Source organism: Centropristis striata, chromosome 7, assembly GCF_030273125.1.
Source record: "Centropristis striata isolate RG_2023a ecotype Rhode Island chromosome 7, C.striata_1.0, whole genome shotgun sequence".
Classification (NCBI taxonomy): Eukaryota; Metazoa; Chordata; class Actinopteri; order Perciformes; family Serranidae; genus Centropristis; species Centropristis striata.
This window is the reverse complement of record NC_081523.1, coordinates 33,706,598-33,727,424: the sequence shown is the minus strand read 5'-3', so window position 1 is coordinate 33,727,424 and position 20,827 is coordinate 33,706,598. Positions and strand designations below refer to the sequence as shown.

General features: G+C 36.3%; 1 protein-coding gene across 1 annotated transcript in view; it reads left to right on the top strand.

Annotated features, from left to right (window-relative positions):
* snx2 (sorting nexin 2) overlaps positions 1-7,649 on the top strand; it is a 35,618-nt gene extending 27,969 nt beyond the window's left edge. Inside the window, exons 13-15 of the mRNA XM_059338041.1 lie at positions 4,067-4,147; positions 4,242-4,313; positions 5,647-7,649. Coding sequence (XP_059194024.1) covers positions 4,067-4,147; positions 4,242-4,313; positions 5,647-5,697 — 204 coding nt within the window. The 3' untranslated portion in view covers positions 5,698-7,649. The remainder of the gene's footprint in view (positions 1-4,066; positions 4,148-4,241; positions 4,314-5,646) is intronic.
* The last annotated feature ends 13,178 nt before the right edge of the window (positions 7,650-20,827 follow it).

The following is a 20,827-nucleotide window of genomic DNA, read 5'->3' as shown; positions in this document are numbered from 1 at the left end:
ATTCTTGGCTTTAAAATGGAATAAATGAAATAATTAATTATTTAGTTAAATGTCAAATGCAAAAAATAAATAAATAATTATTAAACGAAAAACCTTCACATTAAAATAGAAGCAAAATATGTAGTTAATATACCCAGAAATCTTAGAGGAAAATAATATACAAATAATTAACATAAATCAATATTAAAATAATGTGTTTTTTCTTTCCACAGTGAAACATCTTAAGTAATTTCTGTGGAGCAGTGAAACATATTTGATCCTTATAATGAAGAAGTCATTATAACTCAGCCTGTCAGCGTTACTACAGCTCTAAATAACTGTTAGTTCATTACTTTTTTGTCTAAATGCAGTCAGGTACGAGTGAGTAAAATGACTAAAATGTTTTTTATTCTGTCTTAAGAGCCTAAATAATAATAAAATAGTCTAATCTTCCCGTAAAGTCTGCAGAGTCTCTCCTCTGTTTTATCACAAGAATATCACAGACAGAAACAGACTCACAGTTTGATATCAAATCCAACAAATCATCATGTTGAACACAGCTGGAGGCAGGAGTGGTGTGTGTCAAGTTTAATTTAAAATGAAGACAAACAGGACTGTGATTCTGCACTAAATCATTTTAGATTTTGAGTCTTCAGTGTGTTCAGTGTGTGTGTGATCACTGAGTCACAGTGCCCCCTGTGGGCTGCAGACAGGAACTACACACTCCTCAATACACAACTTATTCTACAATCAACTGATGCTGAAGGCTTCCTGTGTTAGTTCTCCTCCTGCTGCTCCTGCTCTCTCCTTCTGCTCCTCCTGCTGCTCCTGCTCTCTCCTCCTCCTCCTCCTTCTGCTCCTCCTCTCTCCCCCTGCGCCTGCTCCTCCTCTCTCCTTTTCCCCCTCTCCTTCCTCCTGCTCCTCCTCTCTCCTTCTCTCCTCCCCCTCTCACTCCTCGCCCCTCCTCCTCCTGCTCCTCATCCTCTTCCTCTTTCCTCCTCCTCCTGTTCCTCTCCTCTTTCCTCCCTCCTGTTCCTCTCCTCCTCCACTTCTTCCCCCCTTCATCCTCCTCCTCTTCCTCCTCCTGCTCCTCTTCCTTCTCCTCCACTTCTTCCCCCCTTCCTCCTCCTCCTCTTCTTCCTCCGCCTCCTCCACTTCCTCCTACTGCTCCTCCTCCTCTTCCTCCTCTCCTCCTCCTGCTCCTTCTCCTCCTCTTCCTCCTCCTGCTCCTCTTCCTTCTCCTCCTCTTCTTCTTCCTCCTCCTCCTCTTCCTCCTCTCCTCCTCCTGCTCCTCTTCCTGTTCTCCTCCTCCTCTTCCTCCCTCCTGTTCCTCTCCTCCTCCTCTTCCTCCTTCTGCTCCTCTTCCTTCTCCTCCTCTTCCTCCTCTCCTCCTCCTGCTCCTTCTCCTCCTCCTCCTGCTCCTCTTCCTCCTCCTCTTCTTTCTCCTCTCCTCCTCCTCTTTCCTCCTCCTTTTCCTCCTTCTGCTCCTCTTCCTTCTCCTCCTCTTTCTCCTCCTCCTGCTCCTCTTCCTCCTCCTCTTCTTTCTCCTCTCCTCCTCCTCTTTCCTCCTCCTTTTCCTCCTTCTGCTCCTCTTCCTTCTCCTCCTCTTTCTCCTCCTCCTGCTCCTCTTCCTCCTCCTCTTCTTTCTCCTCTCCTCCTCCTCTTTCCTCCTCCTTTTCCTCCAACCTGTCTCCTTTTGTGTCAAATTAAAGTCTTTATATTAATATCAACAAAAACAACACAGAATCGAGAAAACATCCAGATAATTGTGTTTGGGTTTTTTTTAGATTGTTTTAATTTTGTTTTTACAGAATTTGATTTGGATTAGATTAAGATGTCACAAAATGATCCATATTTGTAAAGAGAATCCTCAGTGTTTAATGTCTCTCTGCTGTAGGAGAACATAATTAACCTAATTAAAATAACACAATCTTTGATTCATTTAAATCAGAGATCTCTGATCACAGAACTTTCTGTCTGCTGCAGGTCTTTAACCCTCCGCTGGCTCCCTCACACTCTGATATTTATGTTCTATATTTTATATTATTATATTATTATATATGATAATACAGTGAGGCAGGTTCTCCTCTGTGCTGTGTTCCTGCTCCGTGTTTTCATATTTCTGGATCTTCCTCTTTGGTTTTTTGGAAGCTCAAACATTTTTTCTGCCTCTTTAAATTTTGTTGCATTTTTCCGCCACATGCCTCCCTGAAACCAGGAGATTGACGAGGTAGGACCTGTCTCTCTGCTCACCCGTCTGTCTGTCTGTCTGTCTGCTCACCTGTCTGTCTGTCTGTCTCTCTGTCTGTCTCTCTCCGTCTGTCTCTCTGTCTGTCTGTTTCTCTGTCTGTCTCTCTCCGTCTGTCTGTCTCTCTGTCTGTCTGTCTCTCTCTGTCTGTTTCTCTCTGTCTGTTTCTCTGTCTGTCTCTCTCCGTCTGTCTCTCTGTCTCTCTGTCTGTCTCTCTCCGTCTGTCTGTCTGTCTGTCTGTCTCTCTCTGTCTGTTTCTTTGTCTCTCTGTCTGTCTCTCTCTCTCTCTCTGTCTGTTTCTCTGTCTCTCTGTCTGTCTCTCTCCGTCTCTGTCTGTCTGTCTCTCTCTCTCTCTCTGTTTCTCTCTCTCTCTGTCTGTCTCTCTCTGTCTGTCTGTCTGTCTGTTTCTCTCTCTCTCTCTCTCTGTGTCTGTCTCTCTCTCTCTCTGTCTGTCTCTCTCTCTCTCTCTCTGTCTGTCTGTCTCTCTCTCTCTGTTTCTCTCTCTCTCTGTCTGTCTGTCTCTGTCTCTCTGTTTCTCTGTCTCTCTGTCTGTCTGTCTCTCTCTCTCTGTTTCTCTGTCTCTCTGTCTGTCTGTCTCTCTGTCTGTCTCTCTGCCAGTCTGTCTGCTCACCTGTCTATCTGTCTGTCTGTCTGTCCGTCTGCCTGCTTCACATCTTTTATTTGCCTCATTTTATAATTTTATTTCTTATTTTCTGTCTAGTTTGACATTTTAAAGCCCACATTCATTATTTTTTGTGTTTGTTTTAGTGTTTTGTTGCTTCCTGTCAAACATTAAACAGTTTGTCCGTGTTGATCACATTTTCTCTAAATGTCCTTTTTCTAGAATAAACGTTCTGCACATCAGGTGAAAAAAAATGTAATTTGGGTCAAAATTTGAATGTGAACAGACAAACTGTTTCATGTGAGGTCTGAAACAAAGTGTTTGTTTGCTTCATTGTGGCTTTCAGAGCTTCATACAACCAGGAAAATAAGTTAAATTAATCATTATTTCAGCCTTTACACGCTCATTAACCAGCAGCTGTGGTTGTTTCAGTTCATATCAATAACTTCACTTTATGAACGTTTTAACATCTGAACTACAGATCAGCTCAATATAGAATGAAACACGTGGTAGAATAATTATTTTATTAGTTTTAAAGCTAGTTCTCGCCAAAATAAAAGCATATAATCTCAAAGTTATTGTTTTACAAATCTTGTAAAGTTGCTGCAGGAAGTTAATTGGCCACAAAATGCTTTTCAAGATGAGACCCAAAACAATATTTTAATGGGGAAAAATTAAAAAATAAATATATTTGTTTGCATTTAATGTGCAATTTTAAAGCTTGGTTTGAATAATAATTGAATAAAATAATATTCTGACTGTTTCACTTCATTTATTGCTGTTACATATGTAAATATTATGTTTAAAATGTGTGTTTAATCTAATTAAAATGTTATTTTGTTGAAAACTTTCATTCAGAATTTAAATTTGTAAGAAAACTTTAAAGGTGGACATTTAAATCTGACAAAGATCAACTTTCACGGCTTTCTAAGCTTTTTTGGACTTTAGTTTGGTCTAAAATATTTGATCAAGACTGTTTATGTTGTTTTTTGGTAAAAAAAAGATTAAAATCTTACCTGCTGTATCAGTATCAGCTTAAGATCCAGTAAAGATTTGAGTCCAATATGTTTATTGATTTTAATAGTTATTGTTTAAAGGCTGCAGGTTGAAGATTTGCTGAAAGATCAAGAGATTTTCAGCTCAGACTTTATTAACTAATCATATTTAATGGTCTGTATGGAGGACGCAGAGAGATAAAGTTGTGTTGTGTGTTGCAGCTGGAGAGGAAGGTCCAGCAGGGAGAGGCCGAGTTCGAACAGATCTCCAAAACTATTCGCAAAGAAGTGAGCCGCTTCGAGGTGAGAAAAGGCACGACGGGAAACTTTTATCTGTTGATGTCAGGAGCATCATGAAAGTCTCAATAAAAATGTGTTTTATCCTTTTTCCCAACAGAAAGAACGAGTGAAGGACTTTAAAACGATCATCATCAAATACCTGGAGTCTCTGGTTCAGACACAACAGCAGGTAAACACTGACATGAAATGATTAGGGCCTCGGGGCAATCGCAAAGCCCCGAGCACTACTGTTATACTGTGGATTTTTTCTTCTTCCTCTTACGGACGCAATTTCATCCCGCTACTAGTCCTACAACCTGAAGAGTTGCAGGACAAATTATATATCAAAACGTGCGGTTTGATAGGGATCGGTGTGCTATTACTTTTCTCTACAGAATATGAATTTTTCGCGTCGTAAGTCGCGAAAAACTGCCCAAAATTTTGCATTGAAATGAATGGGACGGCCGAAAGAAATTAGCGTAAAAGAACAATAATTGGAGATTTTTAAACGTCTACTTCTCCGGCATAATTTCACCTAGAGACTCCATTTAAACTTTAAACAGTAGACACAAGTCTTGTGTATCGGTGTATTAATCCACGTTTCGATAGGTCATATAGTTTTTTATCAATCCCTGTTCAATGACCATGATCATTTTTGGTGAAATTCTGAGATTATAATGGGTGTGTACACACACATGCGCGTAAGCGCGCACACTCCTCACACATGCATACACATGCTTCAAACACACACACACACACACACACACACACACACAGGTAACTTTATGTGATTTTAATTACACACACATACACACACACAAATGCACGCGTAAGCACGCACACTCCTCGAGATACATGTTTCACACACTCACACACACAATTTTGAGGTTAAAGGGCATAGTTTTAAATCTCTGAAGAATCTCATCATAGTGTACACATACCGGCAGTAGCCCCCGTGGCCCTTTCAAAATTTCCCCAGAGGAAATTTTCTAGTTTTATATATTTATATATTTTTTAGCTATGTCAATAAAACATTTCTCTGCATCGTGATGAACTAAAGTTATTCAAATTTTGAAATTTAAATCTCAATGCAAAAGTAACCTTTTTGATCTTAAAATAATTTAAAGAATACATTAAAAATGTTATTTTGTCGTACATCATGTGCACACAAATTAAAATTTGATTCACACTCTGAACCCTTCAGCATGTTGGTGGATTTAAAATGCATGTTTACTTTTAAAAAATCACCAAAATGTCACCATTTATCACAAGCAGCAACTGTAAAAACAGAAAATATCTTTTTCTGACGGTCTTTGAGTGGATTGTGAGTGAGAAATGTTCCAACAGGAAGAAATATCAAATCTCAGTGATATCACATTAAAATCCCTTTATTCTACAAACTTTACTCAACATTTTGACTAATAAAAAAAAGCACTTTAAACAAACCAGATCCTGTAAAAAATAAAGAATAATTTTGTTGCACCTGAATAAAAAGTGAATATTTTCTTTTCTTCCTCCTGCAGCTGATTAAATACTGGGACGCCTTCTTACCCGAGGCCAAGGCGATCTCATAGAGTCCTACGCCAACCCTACAGACAGTCCTGACTGGCTCCGGTCAAACTACACTACCCACAATGCACCGGTCCTCCTCCTGTTTCTGACTACAGCCAAGTGACTCTTCTGCAAAACAAAAAACAACAAAACTCTCTTTTTATTTCCAGCTTTTCATCTTTTAATTTCTTTTTTTTCTGTCTGCTGAGCTCAGTGTTGCATTCAAGTCCAGTCAGAATAATCAGCGTTCTCCTGATTAATCCTTTCACAATAATATTAACCTACAGAATTAAGCAAAATCCACAAAACATGATCTTTTAAAGCTCATAATCCCGAAGCGACCTGAACGCAGCATGAGTTCTGACCTTGGTGATGGCTTTTCTCCAAACACGGTGTCAGTTTTTACACTTCAGAGCACTTTGTTTGCTTATTTTTCTCACCGAACACGAAGGGGACGGCTGAGTGGAGGAAACTGTGACTTGATTTGATTTTTGAGTTTATTTTTAAGGCTTGATGTTCCTCAGCAGACACAGATTTCCACATTCTAAGGTAAAAAAAAAAAAAAAAAAGTTTATTTTGGTTCTTTGGGTGTATGGGAGCACATTCCTGCCATTAAAAACACAGAAAGGAAAGTTAGGAACGATAAAAACTGATGAGGGAAAATGATGTCTTGGAGCCATTAAACCGCTAAAACTCTGTGAAACTGATCCAGAGTCAGCGATGAAGGACGACTGACTGACTGACTGACTGACTGCATCTTTTGTTATTATTTTGTGTCTTGTACTTCCTGTCACCTGTTCACTTCCTCCCTTGCTCGCATTTCAAAATAAGAGCCCTTGTGTTAGTTGCTGTATGATCGTAAGTGAAGGCAACGTTTTCTTGTTTCTGAACCTCTTTGGGAGAAAAAGAAGGAAGAATCTCACCTGCTGCTTCAGTTCACCTCACTGCTACTGACTCATTAAAAGCTTATTTTTGTTGTTTTTTTTAGCTCCGTTTTCTGCCGGATTAATAGCCAGAATTAATACGACTACATTTTGTTTTTAATCCGCCACAGAACGGAGAGTTTCCTCAGACACACTGAGCCTGTTTTCACTTTAATTCATCTGCATCCTGATTTGTTTAGAAGGTTTTACACCAAATTAAATCAGTCAGAAAGTTAAAGTGTTTACTGTTGTAACATAAGTGTACTTCGCCCTCTTGTGGCCAAAATCAGTATTACAACAATAAACACTAAAAACACACTAAAAAACACATAGCCAAAAGTATCTAGTTTATCTTCAATCGAAACAGATAAACAAAAAAGTAACGAAACAAAAAAAATATTAATTAAAAAATCACATGCTAAAACTACTTTTCTCACCTGTTACGTTTTTTTTTACAATTTTTATTTTGTCGTACTTTATCCCTCTCAACCCTTCAGTTTGTTGGTGGATTAAAAGGCATTTTTACTTTTTTTTTTTTTTTAATTGCCAACATTTCACCATTTATCACAACGAAAAACTGTAAAAGCAGAAAATATCTTCAGATTTTCAAATTTCTGACTTTCTTTGAATGGATCGTGTGTGAGAAACACTTCCATCAGGAAAAATGATCAAATCTTAGTGATATTTCATCAAAATCGCTTTATTCTACAAGCTTCATTCTTCAAAATGTTTTCCCAGATTAAATAAGAAGTAAAAATGATCCTGGCAAAACTTTTTTTTTTACCTTCCAAAAAGTAAGGATGTCAGACAGATTATCCTCCTCCTCCTCCTCCTCCTCCTCCTCCTCCTCTTCCTCCTCCTCTTCTCCCATCTCCTCCTTCTCTCTCTCTCTCTCTCCCTCCTCCTCCTCCTCTTCAGTGTGAACTGAACCTCTGCGTGTCTCTTCTTTCGGCTCGTTTCCCTCAAAGAGGAAACTTTGATGTTTTCATTTAATTGAACAGGAAATGAAGGATGAGCTCGTTAGCATCATTAGCATTGTTAGCATGACTTCCTGTTCAGGTGACAGGAAGTGATGTCAGGTGACTGGGATCAGGTGAGGGCTGCTCGTTCTACACATCTTGATTTTATTGAGTTGAATTTAAAGCACATAATGAAATCTCCTCTTATATAAATGTTGAAATAAAAACTGGAAATATTTTATTTTCTCTCCGAAATCATTTAACCTTTTACTGATTGCTCCCTTTTTGTTTTTTATTCCATGTTTTATTCCGCCTGATGATGTGCAATGGTTGATTTTATTTTTTATTATTATTTTTTTCGCAGATGATGAAATTCTTTATCTGAACAGATTTGTTTTTGTTTGACATTCCTGCAGCAGAGAGACGTTTGACAAATTTAATTACAATAAAGGAATGTATCTCACGTGTGGTGCACTGGGTTTTAATTATTATTATTATTATTATTAATGCACTTGGTGATCACTTTTAAGACCCTTCTTTTTTAATCCTTGTCTTTTTTTAATGTTTATTTTATAGTAATAATTATTATTGTTATAAATACACTGACATTTCAATGTTTATTCTTTTGCTCATTTTTATATTATTATAGAAATCCTTTTCTCTCTTTAGTTATGTGATTTAATGTTTTTATTTGAGTTTAAATTACATTTAAAGGTGCATTTATCTTATTAGATACCATTTCAAAAAACTGTTTATTTTATTATTGGTTTTATTATACAAATATCAGCAAGAATGATTAATTGAATAATATTTTAAATTGAAAAATTATCAATATTGTTGAACATTTAAAGTAGACCACCATTTAAAATAATTTGTATTTATTTGAGACTTTTTAATCCTTTCTTTTAATATAATATTTTCATAAAATTAATGTTTGTATTATTGTTATATTAATTATGAATAATTATGTTATTATAACACACTGACATTTTAATTTGTATTCTTTTGCTATTTTTTTCCCCATTATTATAGATCTCCTTTCCTCTCTTTACGTGTCTTAAATTAGGAAACGTTCACTTAATTTGGTGAGGTGATTTTCTCTCTTCAGATGCTATTCAAGAAGATATATCGTATTATTATTTTCACCATGCAATATCGGGAAAGAATTATATAAAATCTAACATTAAAAATTATTAATACTGATGAACATTTGAAGTAGACAACCATTTTAAAAATACTTTGTTACCTATTTGAGGCTTAGAATGAAAATGAATGACATCAGACTTTTTTTAAACTTATTTTTAATAGATAAAATAGGTTCATAGTTAATTAATTGGGATTCTGCAACACAAGGCTGCACAACAAAATGCAAGAGAAATAGAAATATTTAATATTTATTTAATAGCAACAGTCCCAAAAAATGATTTTTTATGAATAAAAAAATATATTTTTTTTAAAACCCAAGTTGTTATCATGAGCTCACAAGATGCTAAAAATAATCTGTGCACATTTTTTTTCTGTGCACAACATATATTTCTAATATATATTTCAGATTAAAATGCAAAATCTTCTGTGTATTTATCTGGATAATTTGTTCATTCTCACTTATGTAGTTCAGAGGCGTTCAAGGACCTGATTGACCTCCGTAATCTGCACGATTTCACCGTGTGTGTGTGTGTGTGTGTGTGTGTGTGTGTCGTCCAGCTCTTTTTTTTTCTTTTTTTGTAAATTTATTTTATTTTTTTAAATCCAAAGAGCCTGACTGTCAGAAGCTCACAGTGATAATCACAGACTGGAAAAGATTCACACAGACTGTCAGGAGGCTTCACATCAGCTCTGCACACACACACACACACACACACACACACGCTGAGCATATAGGCAGAGCTGTGCGTTACTTTGCATCGTGGCTGTCACTCCATCGACTAGCTGTCATCTTCAGCTGCAGCTTTCTGCAGAAGACGAACAAATTCACATCTGACTTTATCAAGAGACTGTGTGTGTGTGTGTGTGTGTGTGTGTGTGTGTGTGTGTGTGTGTGTGTGTGTGTGTGTGTGTGTGTGTTTCAGATATTAATCGGCTTTACATCAGTGAGAATTTTTATTTACAAATGTAAAAGTAATAAATATAATTTTAAATGGTCCCATACTGATCCCAGAACATACTGCTGATACATAGCCTTAAAATGTTTTCTAAAGCTCTAAATAAAGACCTTAAAGTGCCGTAAATGGACTAAATATGACAAAACATTATGACAATATTTGATGATGTTTCCTCTAAAGTTTGCTTTGGATGGATAAAACATTTTGAAGTGACGATGAAAACTTTCTACACGCTGGTGACCTTTTTATTCCTCTAAATAACTTTCTATTTGCCTCCATTTCAAATTAATAAAGAGAAAACCATATTTACACAGCAAACAACACATTGTGGCTTTCTTCGGTTGTAATTTGGAATTTAAAAAATGAGTATTTATCTCATTAGATTAAATTCTGATTATTATAATAAATATGACTGTCATATAAATGTCAGCAAGGATTCTGCAAGATTTAGCATTTTTAAATGATTAATATTAATGACAATTTTATGTAGAAAACCATTAAAATAATAAACATTTTCAGATTTTTTTCACCTATTTTTTATCAGGTAATTTATTTTCATTCTTCAGCACAAGGCTGCACAGAAACATGCAAGACAAACAGAAATATTTAATATATATTAAAAATGAATAATAACTTGCAAAGCAACAAGCAGCAATTGAAGTCCCAAAAATAATTATTTATAATTGATTAATTATTATTTATTTTTTTCCATATATATTCCATATTAATGCACTTTGTGATCATTTTTAAGGCTAATCTGGTATTTTATAATGTATATATCTTTTTTTTTTTTGCCTATTTTTTTATCGGCTAATGTATCGTCATTCTGCAGCACAAGGTTGCACAACAATATGCAAGAGAAGATAGAAATAATAGAGATATTAAAAATTAACTAAAGTCCCAAAATGAATTAATTTATAAATTAATTTCTATTTTTCTGTGAGTTTAGAATAAAACAAACACTGCTCATATATATTTTATTATTAATACACTGACATTTTAATGTTTATTCTTTAATGACATTTAAAGGTGCATTTATCCCATTAGATACTATTTGAAAAATGTATTTAATTATTATTTTTATCATGCAAATATCAGCAAGAATTATGTTATATATTTTTAACAGATTTGACTGATTATAGATTTACAGATTTTACAGATAAAATAGAATAAATTATTAACAATGATTACAACTTTAGGTCATTTTTTCACTTATTTTTTATCAGGTAATTTATTGTCATTCGTCAGCACACGGCTGCACAACAATATACAATAGAAATATTTAAAATATTAAAAATAAATAATAACTTGCAAAGCAACTCACAGCAACTTAAGTCCGAAGATTATTTATTTATTTTTTCCTGTTATTATTAATATCTTTAATGCACTTGGTGATCACTTTTAGACTAATCTTTTTTCTTTTTGTCTTTTACAATGTTTTTTATTATAATAAGAATTTTTAATACACTTGAATGTTTATTCTTCTGCTCAGTTTTTAAATTATTATATTATCCTTTCCCCTCTTCATTTATGTGATTAAAATGTTTTAATGCGGTTTAAATGACATTTATCTCATTAGATACTATTTCCAGAAATGTTTATTATTTAATTAGTGTTTTTATCATACAGATATCAGCCAGAATTATCTAATATTTTACATTCAAAAGTTATAAATTAATTATTTATAAATATATTATTATTTTCCTGTGAGTTCAGAATAAATCAAACACTCTGCTCTGCTATATTTTTATTCAGCTGCAGTTTAATCTTTAATCCTGTGTTAATCTGCAGCTCAGCCTGCTGCTGCTGTCTCCTTCAGGTGGAGAATAAAGCCGCTAAACCTGCATCCTTAACCTCCACTATCACTTAAAGCGGAGAGTAATGGAGCGTCCCCCTGGCTTCACCTCCACCTCCACCTCCCAACACTTTCACTTTGACTCCAGAATAAATGCATCTGCATGTGTTTCTCTCTCTCTCATGACTCTGGAATAATGGAGACGTATTTATTTTCACCCTCTCCGTCTCGACCCCGCCTCGCTATCAATCTGCCTTTAGAATAATGTAGGCACATCGCCCTGCTAACCCCTCACTTTCCCGCCACTTCAGGATAATGTAGCTGCATCTATTATCTGCTCCGATGTCATCCGACCATGTTTTTTTTTTTTTTTAGAATAATGTAGCTGCATTTACAACCCCCCACGCTTTATCGCTGCAAATAAAACACCGTGCTGCCTAAAGCTGTAAAATCCTGCAGAGGTATTTATTATTTCAGCTCTCTCCGGTTTCCATATTCTCTCTCCGTTCGGCGACTTTTAACTTTCTCCTCTTCTCTCCGGAGAGCACAGACGAGGTGCAGGAACAAAAAGCACTCAGCAGCAGATAACAATGTTGTTGCAGCGTAACCCCCGGCTTTTATTTATCATATCTCCAAATGGCGGTGTAGCTGTTGTGCTGTGGTCAGGATACAGTGACCTTAGTTGATCAACTACCCCCCTCAGCAGCCCGATAAGGAGGCTAATATAACGGCGAGCGAGGGGGGAAGGTTGTACTGTAATTATTTCTGCGCTGTCAGAGAGGAGAGGAGGGGGAGGGGGTGGGGGGGTAGACCACGGCGGGCCCCGACCGATTCAAATCTGAGGGGAAACTAAAAAGAAAAAGAGGAGGAGGAAGAGGAAGAGCCGCTGCAACAACAACAACAACAACCAGCGAGACAAATATCAGCCCGCCGCCAAGACACGCCTGAAATTGGACCAGTTTGTCATGCACAGGCCTGCCACACACACACACACACACACACACTAGGACATCTGAGCTGTCGTACAGGACTTAATTCAAACTTTACCGGTTACACACAAATTGTCACGATCAAGTTTATACGTGAGAAATGTGTGTGAACTTGCAGGGCGCTATGTCACTTTGTGCACTGAAATTACAAACAAACATCCAGTGAATTAATGCTGAAATTAAGAGAAAAAAACAAGAAAGTACACAGAGGAAAAAAGCAGCTGAATGCATTCACAAGATGAATTTAAATGTCGAAAGAAATGCAAGAAATATTCTGTAAGAGAACAACATAAACACATCTATAATTTCATGTTTAAAAGCTGCTCACTTGAGTTTTTTATCAAACAAACAAAAGGAGGAAACAGTGCATTTGTTGGGGACTATTTTCAGTAGAGGATTGATCCACATTTGGAGGAAATAGTTTCCCTGTAAACACTGAAACAGCCAATGAAACATACATGATATGATGAAGATGGATCAGTCTAATATACGCTTATATTAGCTGGCTTGTTGTGTTATGTGTTGTTGCATTTGCTTTGTTTGGCTGTTAGCAAATTTGTCGACTAGTTTTTGTAATGTAATGATAACTAACGACATGCAAGCCTATTTATTATTTTTAGTTATAAGTAACTTTTTTTGTCTTTTATTGGTAATTTTTATTTTTTTTTATTTTGTGTCCTTTTTTGGTAATTTTGTGTCATTTTTTAGTCATTATGTGTCTTTTATTGGTAATTTTACATCATGTTTTTTTCATTTTGTGTCTTTAAGTACTTTATGATCATAAGTAATGTAATTTTAACAAATGACATGCAAGCCTACTTATTATACATAACTTAACATACATTCTTTTACCATAAATGACAAAAAATTCTTTTTTGCATTTGTTTTCTCTGCTGTACAGAGAATGTTTTTTGCTATAACCCCAGAAAAGAAAGACGTACCAAACCATGCATTTTATGGACTGTTGCACCCCTTTTATCTTCAATATAACACAAAAAGGCTGCTGGAGAAGAGTAAATCATGGACTGGCTTTTAGAGATCTCGGACTAGTAAGTAGGCTAATATTAGCTTATTATGTTGTGTTTAGTTGCACTTGCTTTATCTTCAGCTTTTAGCAAATTTGTCGACCAGTTTAGATTGCAAGTAATGTAATAACAAATGACATGCAAGCCTACTTATTTTACGTAACCTAATGTTTAATGAAACATACGGGATGTAATGAAGATAGAGCAGTACGAGCTCCACCAAACTGCTCTGAAACCGTCTAAATGTCCGATCTCTGAAGTGGGCATGTTGGAAAACTTGAGTGTAAAGCATGGTGCATTTTCTTTTCTGTGCTGACATTAAATGTTTACACAGCTTACAGAAACACTTAGCATTATAAAAGTTATTTTACAAAAGTTCACTGACATTAGCTTCACATTTTTACCCAGTTTGAGTAATGCTTACAAAGTTAATTTACTCCTGATGTGAAAAATAGGTAGACACAAAAAAACCCCACTTCGATTAGCAGATTAGCAAAGCAGACTGGACGACAGCTTCTCTCCAGTGTTTCAGCAGCTTCTCACTGCAGATTTGAAGTGTACCAAAGCAAAAACTGACTCAAAACTATGTCAGCGCAAGTAGGATGCTCTGTGTACATGGTTTATTTAGCTGCACAGAAACGGCTACAGACAAGACTCCTGGCAAGAATCATAAAGGTTTACCATCTTTCATGACTCCAACTGAAATTATGACACGTTTAATGAGCAAAAGTCAAGAACAATCAAATATATAATGCATGAGCAGGAGGTGCTTGAGCTCCCTAAAACATTGAGCTTTGAAACTCCTTAAATTTCAGTAATTTGACCTGTTTCAGCATCATCCTAAAAGCCATTGAACTAGACAGCCCCACTGTGGGAGAAATTAAGGATGGCTTCATGGGAAACCTGCAGAACCTACACTCTGACCCTGAACTTTACATGGAAAGTGTAAGAGAATATACAATCTTAATTTGTTCAAGATTCTCTCTGGTGGAACAGATATGTCTGTATTTGCAAACTCTTTGAATGTTCCTCTATTTCTTGTAATTGAATTCAACTGCAGGAGAAGCAGCTCAGTTAGCTCTGCAGCTACGACGGCTCAGAGCACCGGGGAAGTGTTGGTGTTTACACCGCTGGCTCAGGAGCTTTGGACCACTGAGAAGAGGAGCTTTCCAGGCCTGGGGAGCTGAGGCAACTTCTACAGACAATTTAGAAGTGTTGGAGGGTAAATGGAGTAAAAAAAAAAAAGAAGCGAGAATGGAGAGAGTGACTGAGCAAGAGGCTGCTGGAGACGAGTAAATCATGGACTGGCTTTTAGAGAGCTTGGACTAGTAAGTAGGCTAATATTAGGTTATTATATTTTGGTCAATTAACATATTTTGGGGGGTCATTTTACGTCTTTCATTGGTAATTTTACATCTTTTTTTCATTTTGTGTCTTTTTCTAGTCATTTCAAATATTTTTGGTCATTTTATGTCTTTTTTGGTCATTTTACGTCTTTTTTTCTTATTTGTGTCTTTTTTGGTCATTTTTTGTCTTTGGTCATTTTATGACTTTTTTGTCTCTAATATAAGTCTAATAATAGCAAGTATTAGCTGGCTTGTTATGTTGTGTTTTGTTGCATTTGCTTTATGTTCGGCTGTTAGCAAATTTGTCGACTAGTTTTTGATCATAAGTAATGTAATGAAAATGACAAAAATGTTCTTTTTTGCATTTGTTTTCTCTGCTGTACTGAGAATGTTTTGTGCTGGCTCAGGAGCTTTGGACGACTGAGAAGACGAGGTTTCCATATGAGGGGCCGTCAGGGATATAATTCAGAATTACCATTCACACACACATATAAAACAAAACACATTCACACACTAGTAAAAACCTCTTACACTCTCAAGTGAAATGCTTTCACAAAAATACTGAAATGTTTTGCTGTCTCACACACACACACAACTGAAAAGTTGTGTTCTCACACACATACTGAATTAATTTTGTGTGTTTGTTTTTTTTGTCATTTTGTGTCTTTTTTGGGTAATTTTGTGTCTTTTTAAATTTTTTGTATTTTTTTTGTCTTTTGTGGTAATTTTGTGCCTTTTTTGGCCATTTTATGTCTTTTATTTTTTTGCTTCTAATTTAAGTCTAATATTAGCTGGTTTGTTATGTTGTGTGTTGTTGCACTCATAAGTAGGGTAATAATAACAAACGACATGCAAGCCTACTTATTATATGTAACTAAATGTACATTCTTTACCATAAATGACAAAAATGTTCTTTTTTACATTTTTTTTCTCTGCTGTACTTTGTGCCATAACCTCAAAACCGAGGCGCACATACCAAACCAGGAATTTTGTGGACTGTTGCACCCTATTATCGACAATATAACACAAAAATGAATTCTTATCTTTCCTCAGGCCTCCTGTTCCTGTTCCTCCTGTCCCCGTTGTCTTTTCTTTCATCCATTACTCATTTTATTGTTTTTGTTGCATGTTTTTCTGTCTCTGCTCTGTCTTTGCTTCAGTTTGGGAACTTTTCTCTTGTCCTTTTTTATCCTTTTTTATCCTTTTTGTCCTCTCAGCTTCACCTTCTTTTCATATTTAATTTAATTTGATGCCTCAGACACAACCAGAATGAAACTTTTCCCTAATTACAGAAAGCTGCCGGTTGATTTATGACAACTTTGTTAGTTTTTAAAGTCTTGTATTCAGCCTAAGTTAGTTTGACCTTGAAAACCACAAACAGGAGCCCAAAGCTGTGAAGCTCTGTAGCTGCTGCAGCATATAATTGTTAAGAAAAGTGTCAATTGTGGCTTTTATTGTGAAGCCGGGAGGATGTATGGGCCGGTGTCGCCCGGTGATAGATGACACGATACCCAGCTTTCCTGATTTCGCAAATTTCTATGAAATGTGTCCCGAGTTCACGAAGGCGAGGAGATAAGAGGCTGGAAGAGGCTCGCCGGCCAATAGGATTCATCCATTTCTGCCTCTTATCTGCTGATAGAGGAGGACCCTCTCCCTCCTCTCCTCTCCTCCTTCCCTCCTCTTTTTTAACTCCTTTCCTTTGCTTCTTCATCACCATCCTTTACCTCGTGTCTCCTGCTCTCCGTCTCCTCTCCCTGTCACTGATCTGCTGTTTTTCTTTTTCTTTTCTCTTCCTCGCTCACTCACTTTCTCCTCCACAACCTCTAACTTATAGACTTCCTCTTATTTTCCTCCTCTTTGTCTCCTTTCCTTCTTCTCTTCTCTTCATCACTTCCCTTTCTTTTAACTTTATCTTCTTTAAAAAATATTGGGATTTCTATCTGGTGTATTCAGGCAGAATGTGAAGTGAATTTCCGTGGTGGTGTTGGTTGTTTAGGGTTGATACAAGTGACGCAAAGATGCTGATTAAAGCGTAAAGCGTACGTACCTTCAGGGCTGAGTCTCATGTTGGTGCAGCTGGAGTTGTTAGATTGACTGTTTGGGTCAAGTGATGAAATTTGTATGAATAACAGAAGAAGAAAATTAACTTTGCTGTCCGTCGTAACACATTTTTAGAGCAACAATTAGGTTGAGACATAAACTTTTAGTTTGGATGCAACCTGGACTGGATTACATGTTACAAAAAGATTCAGTTGAACATCAGACTATTAGATGGGCGTTATGAGCTGTTATTAGCACAACGATTGGCCAGCATAATGATGTTTAATGTCTGTCACTGTAGTTTCATGTAGCCTCTTGTTAGCAGACTCCTTTTGGTTTACTTTTGTTTTGTGTCTTTTATTGGTAATTTTGCATTTTTGGGGGGTTAATTCTAAATATTTTTTGTCATATTATGTCTTTTTTGATCATTTTATGTCATTATTGGTCATTTTGTGTCTCTTATTGGTAATTTTGTATCTTTTCTGGTCTTTTTGTGTCTTTTATTAGTCTTTTTATGTCTTTTTGGTCATTTCACGCCTTTTTTGGTAATTTTGTCTTTTTCGTCCTTTACGTCTTTTTTTGCATTTTGTCTTCTTTTGGTCATTTTATGTCTGTTAATGGTGATTTTACATCTTTTTTGGTCATTTTTGTATATTTTTTTTGGTCATTCTGTGTCTTTTATTAGTAATTTTTTGCCTTTTTTTGGGTAAATTTGTGTCTTTTTTGATCATTTATTGACTTTTTTGATCATTTTGTGTCTTTTTGGTCATTACCTTCAAGACCTTATTTCAGCTTCTAACCACACACAGTCCTCACTGAGTTTGAGGGCGCTAACGTGCTAACTTACCTCTGAGTTTAAGGACTCATTCGCCCCGTACTGATAGGCTGATAACTGCTGATAACGCCCATTCAATAGTCTGTATAAAGACTTGAACTGTTTGCATCAACTAAAAGAGAAAGTAAAGTTCCCAGAGAACACAGTGTCTCCAGCCTGATAATTAGAGTTGAATAAACAGATATTCAGTGAAGTTGTGCTGGCAGAGCTGAAAAACAGCCTCCAGTGTTTGTTGTAAACTCGACCGGAGCTTCCGGTAAAACTGCGGGCGCTGCCGTTCGTCCTGCGGAGACACTTGATCTTCTTTAAGACACTTCAACCCTTTTTTTTTTCTTCTGTCTTTTTGTTTTTTTTAAAGATCTCTTAAAACAACATTGATTGTTTCCCAGAATGACTTTCTGTCGCCGTGGTAATGATTATGCAGATGTGGCACAACCTTTCCGTTTGACGGGCGGCTCCCACGGGGCGGCGGTGACACGGCGGCTGCTGCCACGGCGACAGTCGACCGACATGCCCGCCTCCTTCTGCTTAGTCTGGCCTTTTCCTGCAGGAGGTGATGGAGGAGGTGATGGAGCAGCGTCTTTTTAAATCAGCCCTGGAGCCGATGAGACACATTTTACCTGAAATGCTCCGCAGCTTCATGATCACACAACTTCACTCAGAATATCAGTTATTATTTAAACATTTTAAGTATTTTTGGCGTTTTTCTTCACTTCATGTTGGTCAAGATCTTATTTTTTGCAGCTCTATGGAATCAGCACAATCATGGCTAGAAGTGAAAACACCTCAAACATGACTTAGAATAACACCGTTAGAATGACAGAATGGTAAAATCAAAAACGCAAGTAGATTTTTCACACTTTTCCAGGTGTCACGAATGTTGTTACAAACACAAAATGGCCAAAAACGACGTAAAATTACTAAAAAAAAGACACAAAATGGCCAAAAAAAAGACACAAAATGGCCAAAAAAGACACAAAATTACCAAAGAATGACACAGAATTATCAAAAAAGACGTAAAAAGACACAAAAACAACATAAAATGACAAAAAAAACCCCACAAAAATAGTGTTCTCTACATGTTTCCAGAAAAAACACACAAAATGGCCAAAAAAGACACAAAATGGACAAAAAAGACACATAATGGCCAAAGAAAAAAAACAAAATTATAGACTATATATATATAGGACTATATATCCTGAGGTTGTTTGTAATTATTTATGTTAATTATCTTTAAATACTACATTTTTTATTCATTAAATATAAAATATAATATCCTATATAATACTGCAGATAAATGCAGATTTCTCCTGCCTCTGTAAACTGTAAAATACCTGATTCTGCACTTTTTATGAAATATTCACCATATTAATTTGATAGTAGCCTGACACCTGATTCCACTGGTGTAAAACTGAAGTGTGTGAACATGCCTAGATGTGTGTGTAGATGTGTGTGTGCTGTGACAGTGAAGCTGCTCTCGTCCAATGACAGCCCAGCTCTGATTTATTCTCCCTGATGATTGGCTGTCTGCCGCCTGGTTGACAGCGAGCCTTCTTCATCATATCTCCACTTTTTCCTCTCCTCCTCCTCTTCTTCTCCAGATCATTTTTCCTTTCATATTAAGTTTTTTTCCTCCCTCCCTCCCTCCCTCCCTCCCCGTGCTCTGCTGCTGCTGCCGGAGTTTATTTGACAGGAAATATTCCAGGCGATGTGGCGTGGTTGTAGATCTCGGGCCGTGGCAGACGCCATCGATCGGCCTCATTTGCATACATAAATCTATTGGCTATCTGACACTTGCCAATACTCTGGGCAGCAGGGAGTGGCGGTGCTGAGTCGGCCAGGTCACATTATCATTGGTGATGGAGCTTTGATGAAGTGTGACAGCGCTGCACAGCTGCTGACGGACTGCACTGTAAAAACTCAGCCGCCAAGTCTAACAGCAGCACGGGGCTCCTTCAGGATACATTCCTCATGTCCGTCTATTCCACTGCAATATATAAAATGAATATAAGTCCTGCAGCTCTATGGAATCAGCACAATAATGAAAAACTCAAACATGTGCAGAATAACACAGTTAGAATGACAGAAATCAGAAAAAGTGGAATAAAATGGAATTTTTATATGAACACTTTTCCAAGCGCCGAAAAGTGTCACGAATGTTTTTACAAAAAAATATGTAAAATTACCAAAAAAAACACAAAATTGCCCAAAAGAGAAACAAAATTACCAAAAAAGGTGTAAAATTACCAAAGAAAGGAGATAAAATTACCAAAAAAAGATGTAAAATTACCAAGAGACATAACAGTACCAAAAAAAGACACAGATTTACCCAAAAGAGAAACAAAATTACCAAAAAAAGACACAAAATTACCCAAAACAGAAACAAAATTACCAAAAAGACGTACAATTACCAAAAGAGAAACAAAATGACCAAAAAATTACATAAAATTACCAAAGAAAGACGTAGAATGGAGTTTTCTCCACATATTTTACTTAATGAAGTATTGTAATGTTTGCAGCCTCTCCTGTCCTCTCCTCTCTGCTCTGTGTAAACAGATTTTCAGTGAATATTTGTCACGTGACCTTCACAGTGTCTCTGAGGAGCAGAATTTAATGTTTTTAACAGGATCTGGTTAGTGCAAACGCTTTATTTTAAATGACACGTAGAATAAAGAGATTGTGACACAAATATCAACATTTTAACACAAGTTTTGGTCACTTTTTTATAATGGAATCATTCATAACTTATGATCTGTTCAAGGACCATCAGAAAGTTCAAACAATAATGCCTGTTTTTACAGTTTCTTTCTATGATAAATTGTTTATTTTTGGCGATCTCATAAAGATAATTTTTTAATTGTTAGTAGGCTTCAAGGTAAACCCCTGTCATGATATTTCATTTTCATATTTTTTATAAAAATGATTAGCCTCTAGTCCATCACAAATCTTTGTCTTTTTTCTTAAAGTAAAACAGCCAGTTAGTGTCTCTATGAGAGAAAACATATATATGAGACATAAATCTGACCAGCTGCCTGTTTCTTTATTGCCATCTGTCTGCTCTGAGATGGAGCAGAGCAAATATTTGTTCTTTATTCTGACTTTTAAGTGGCCTCTTTTGAATGTAGAGATCAATAAAAGT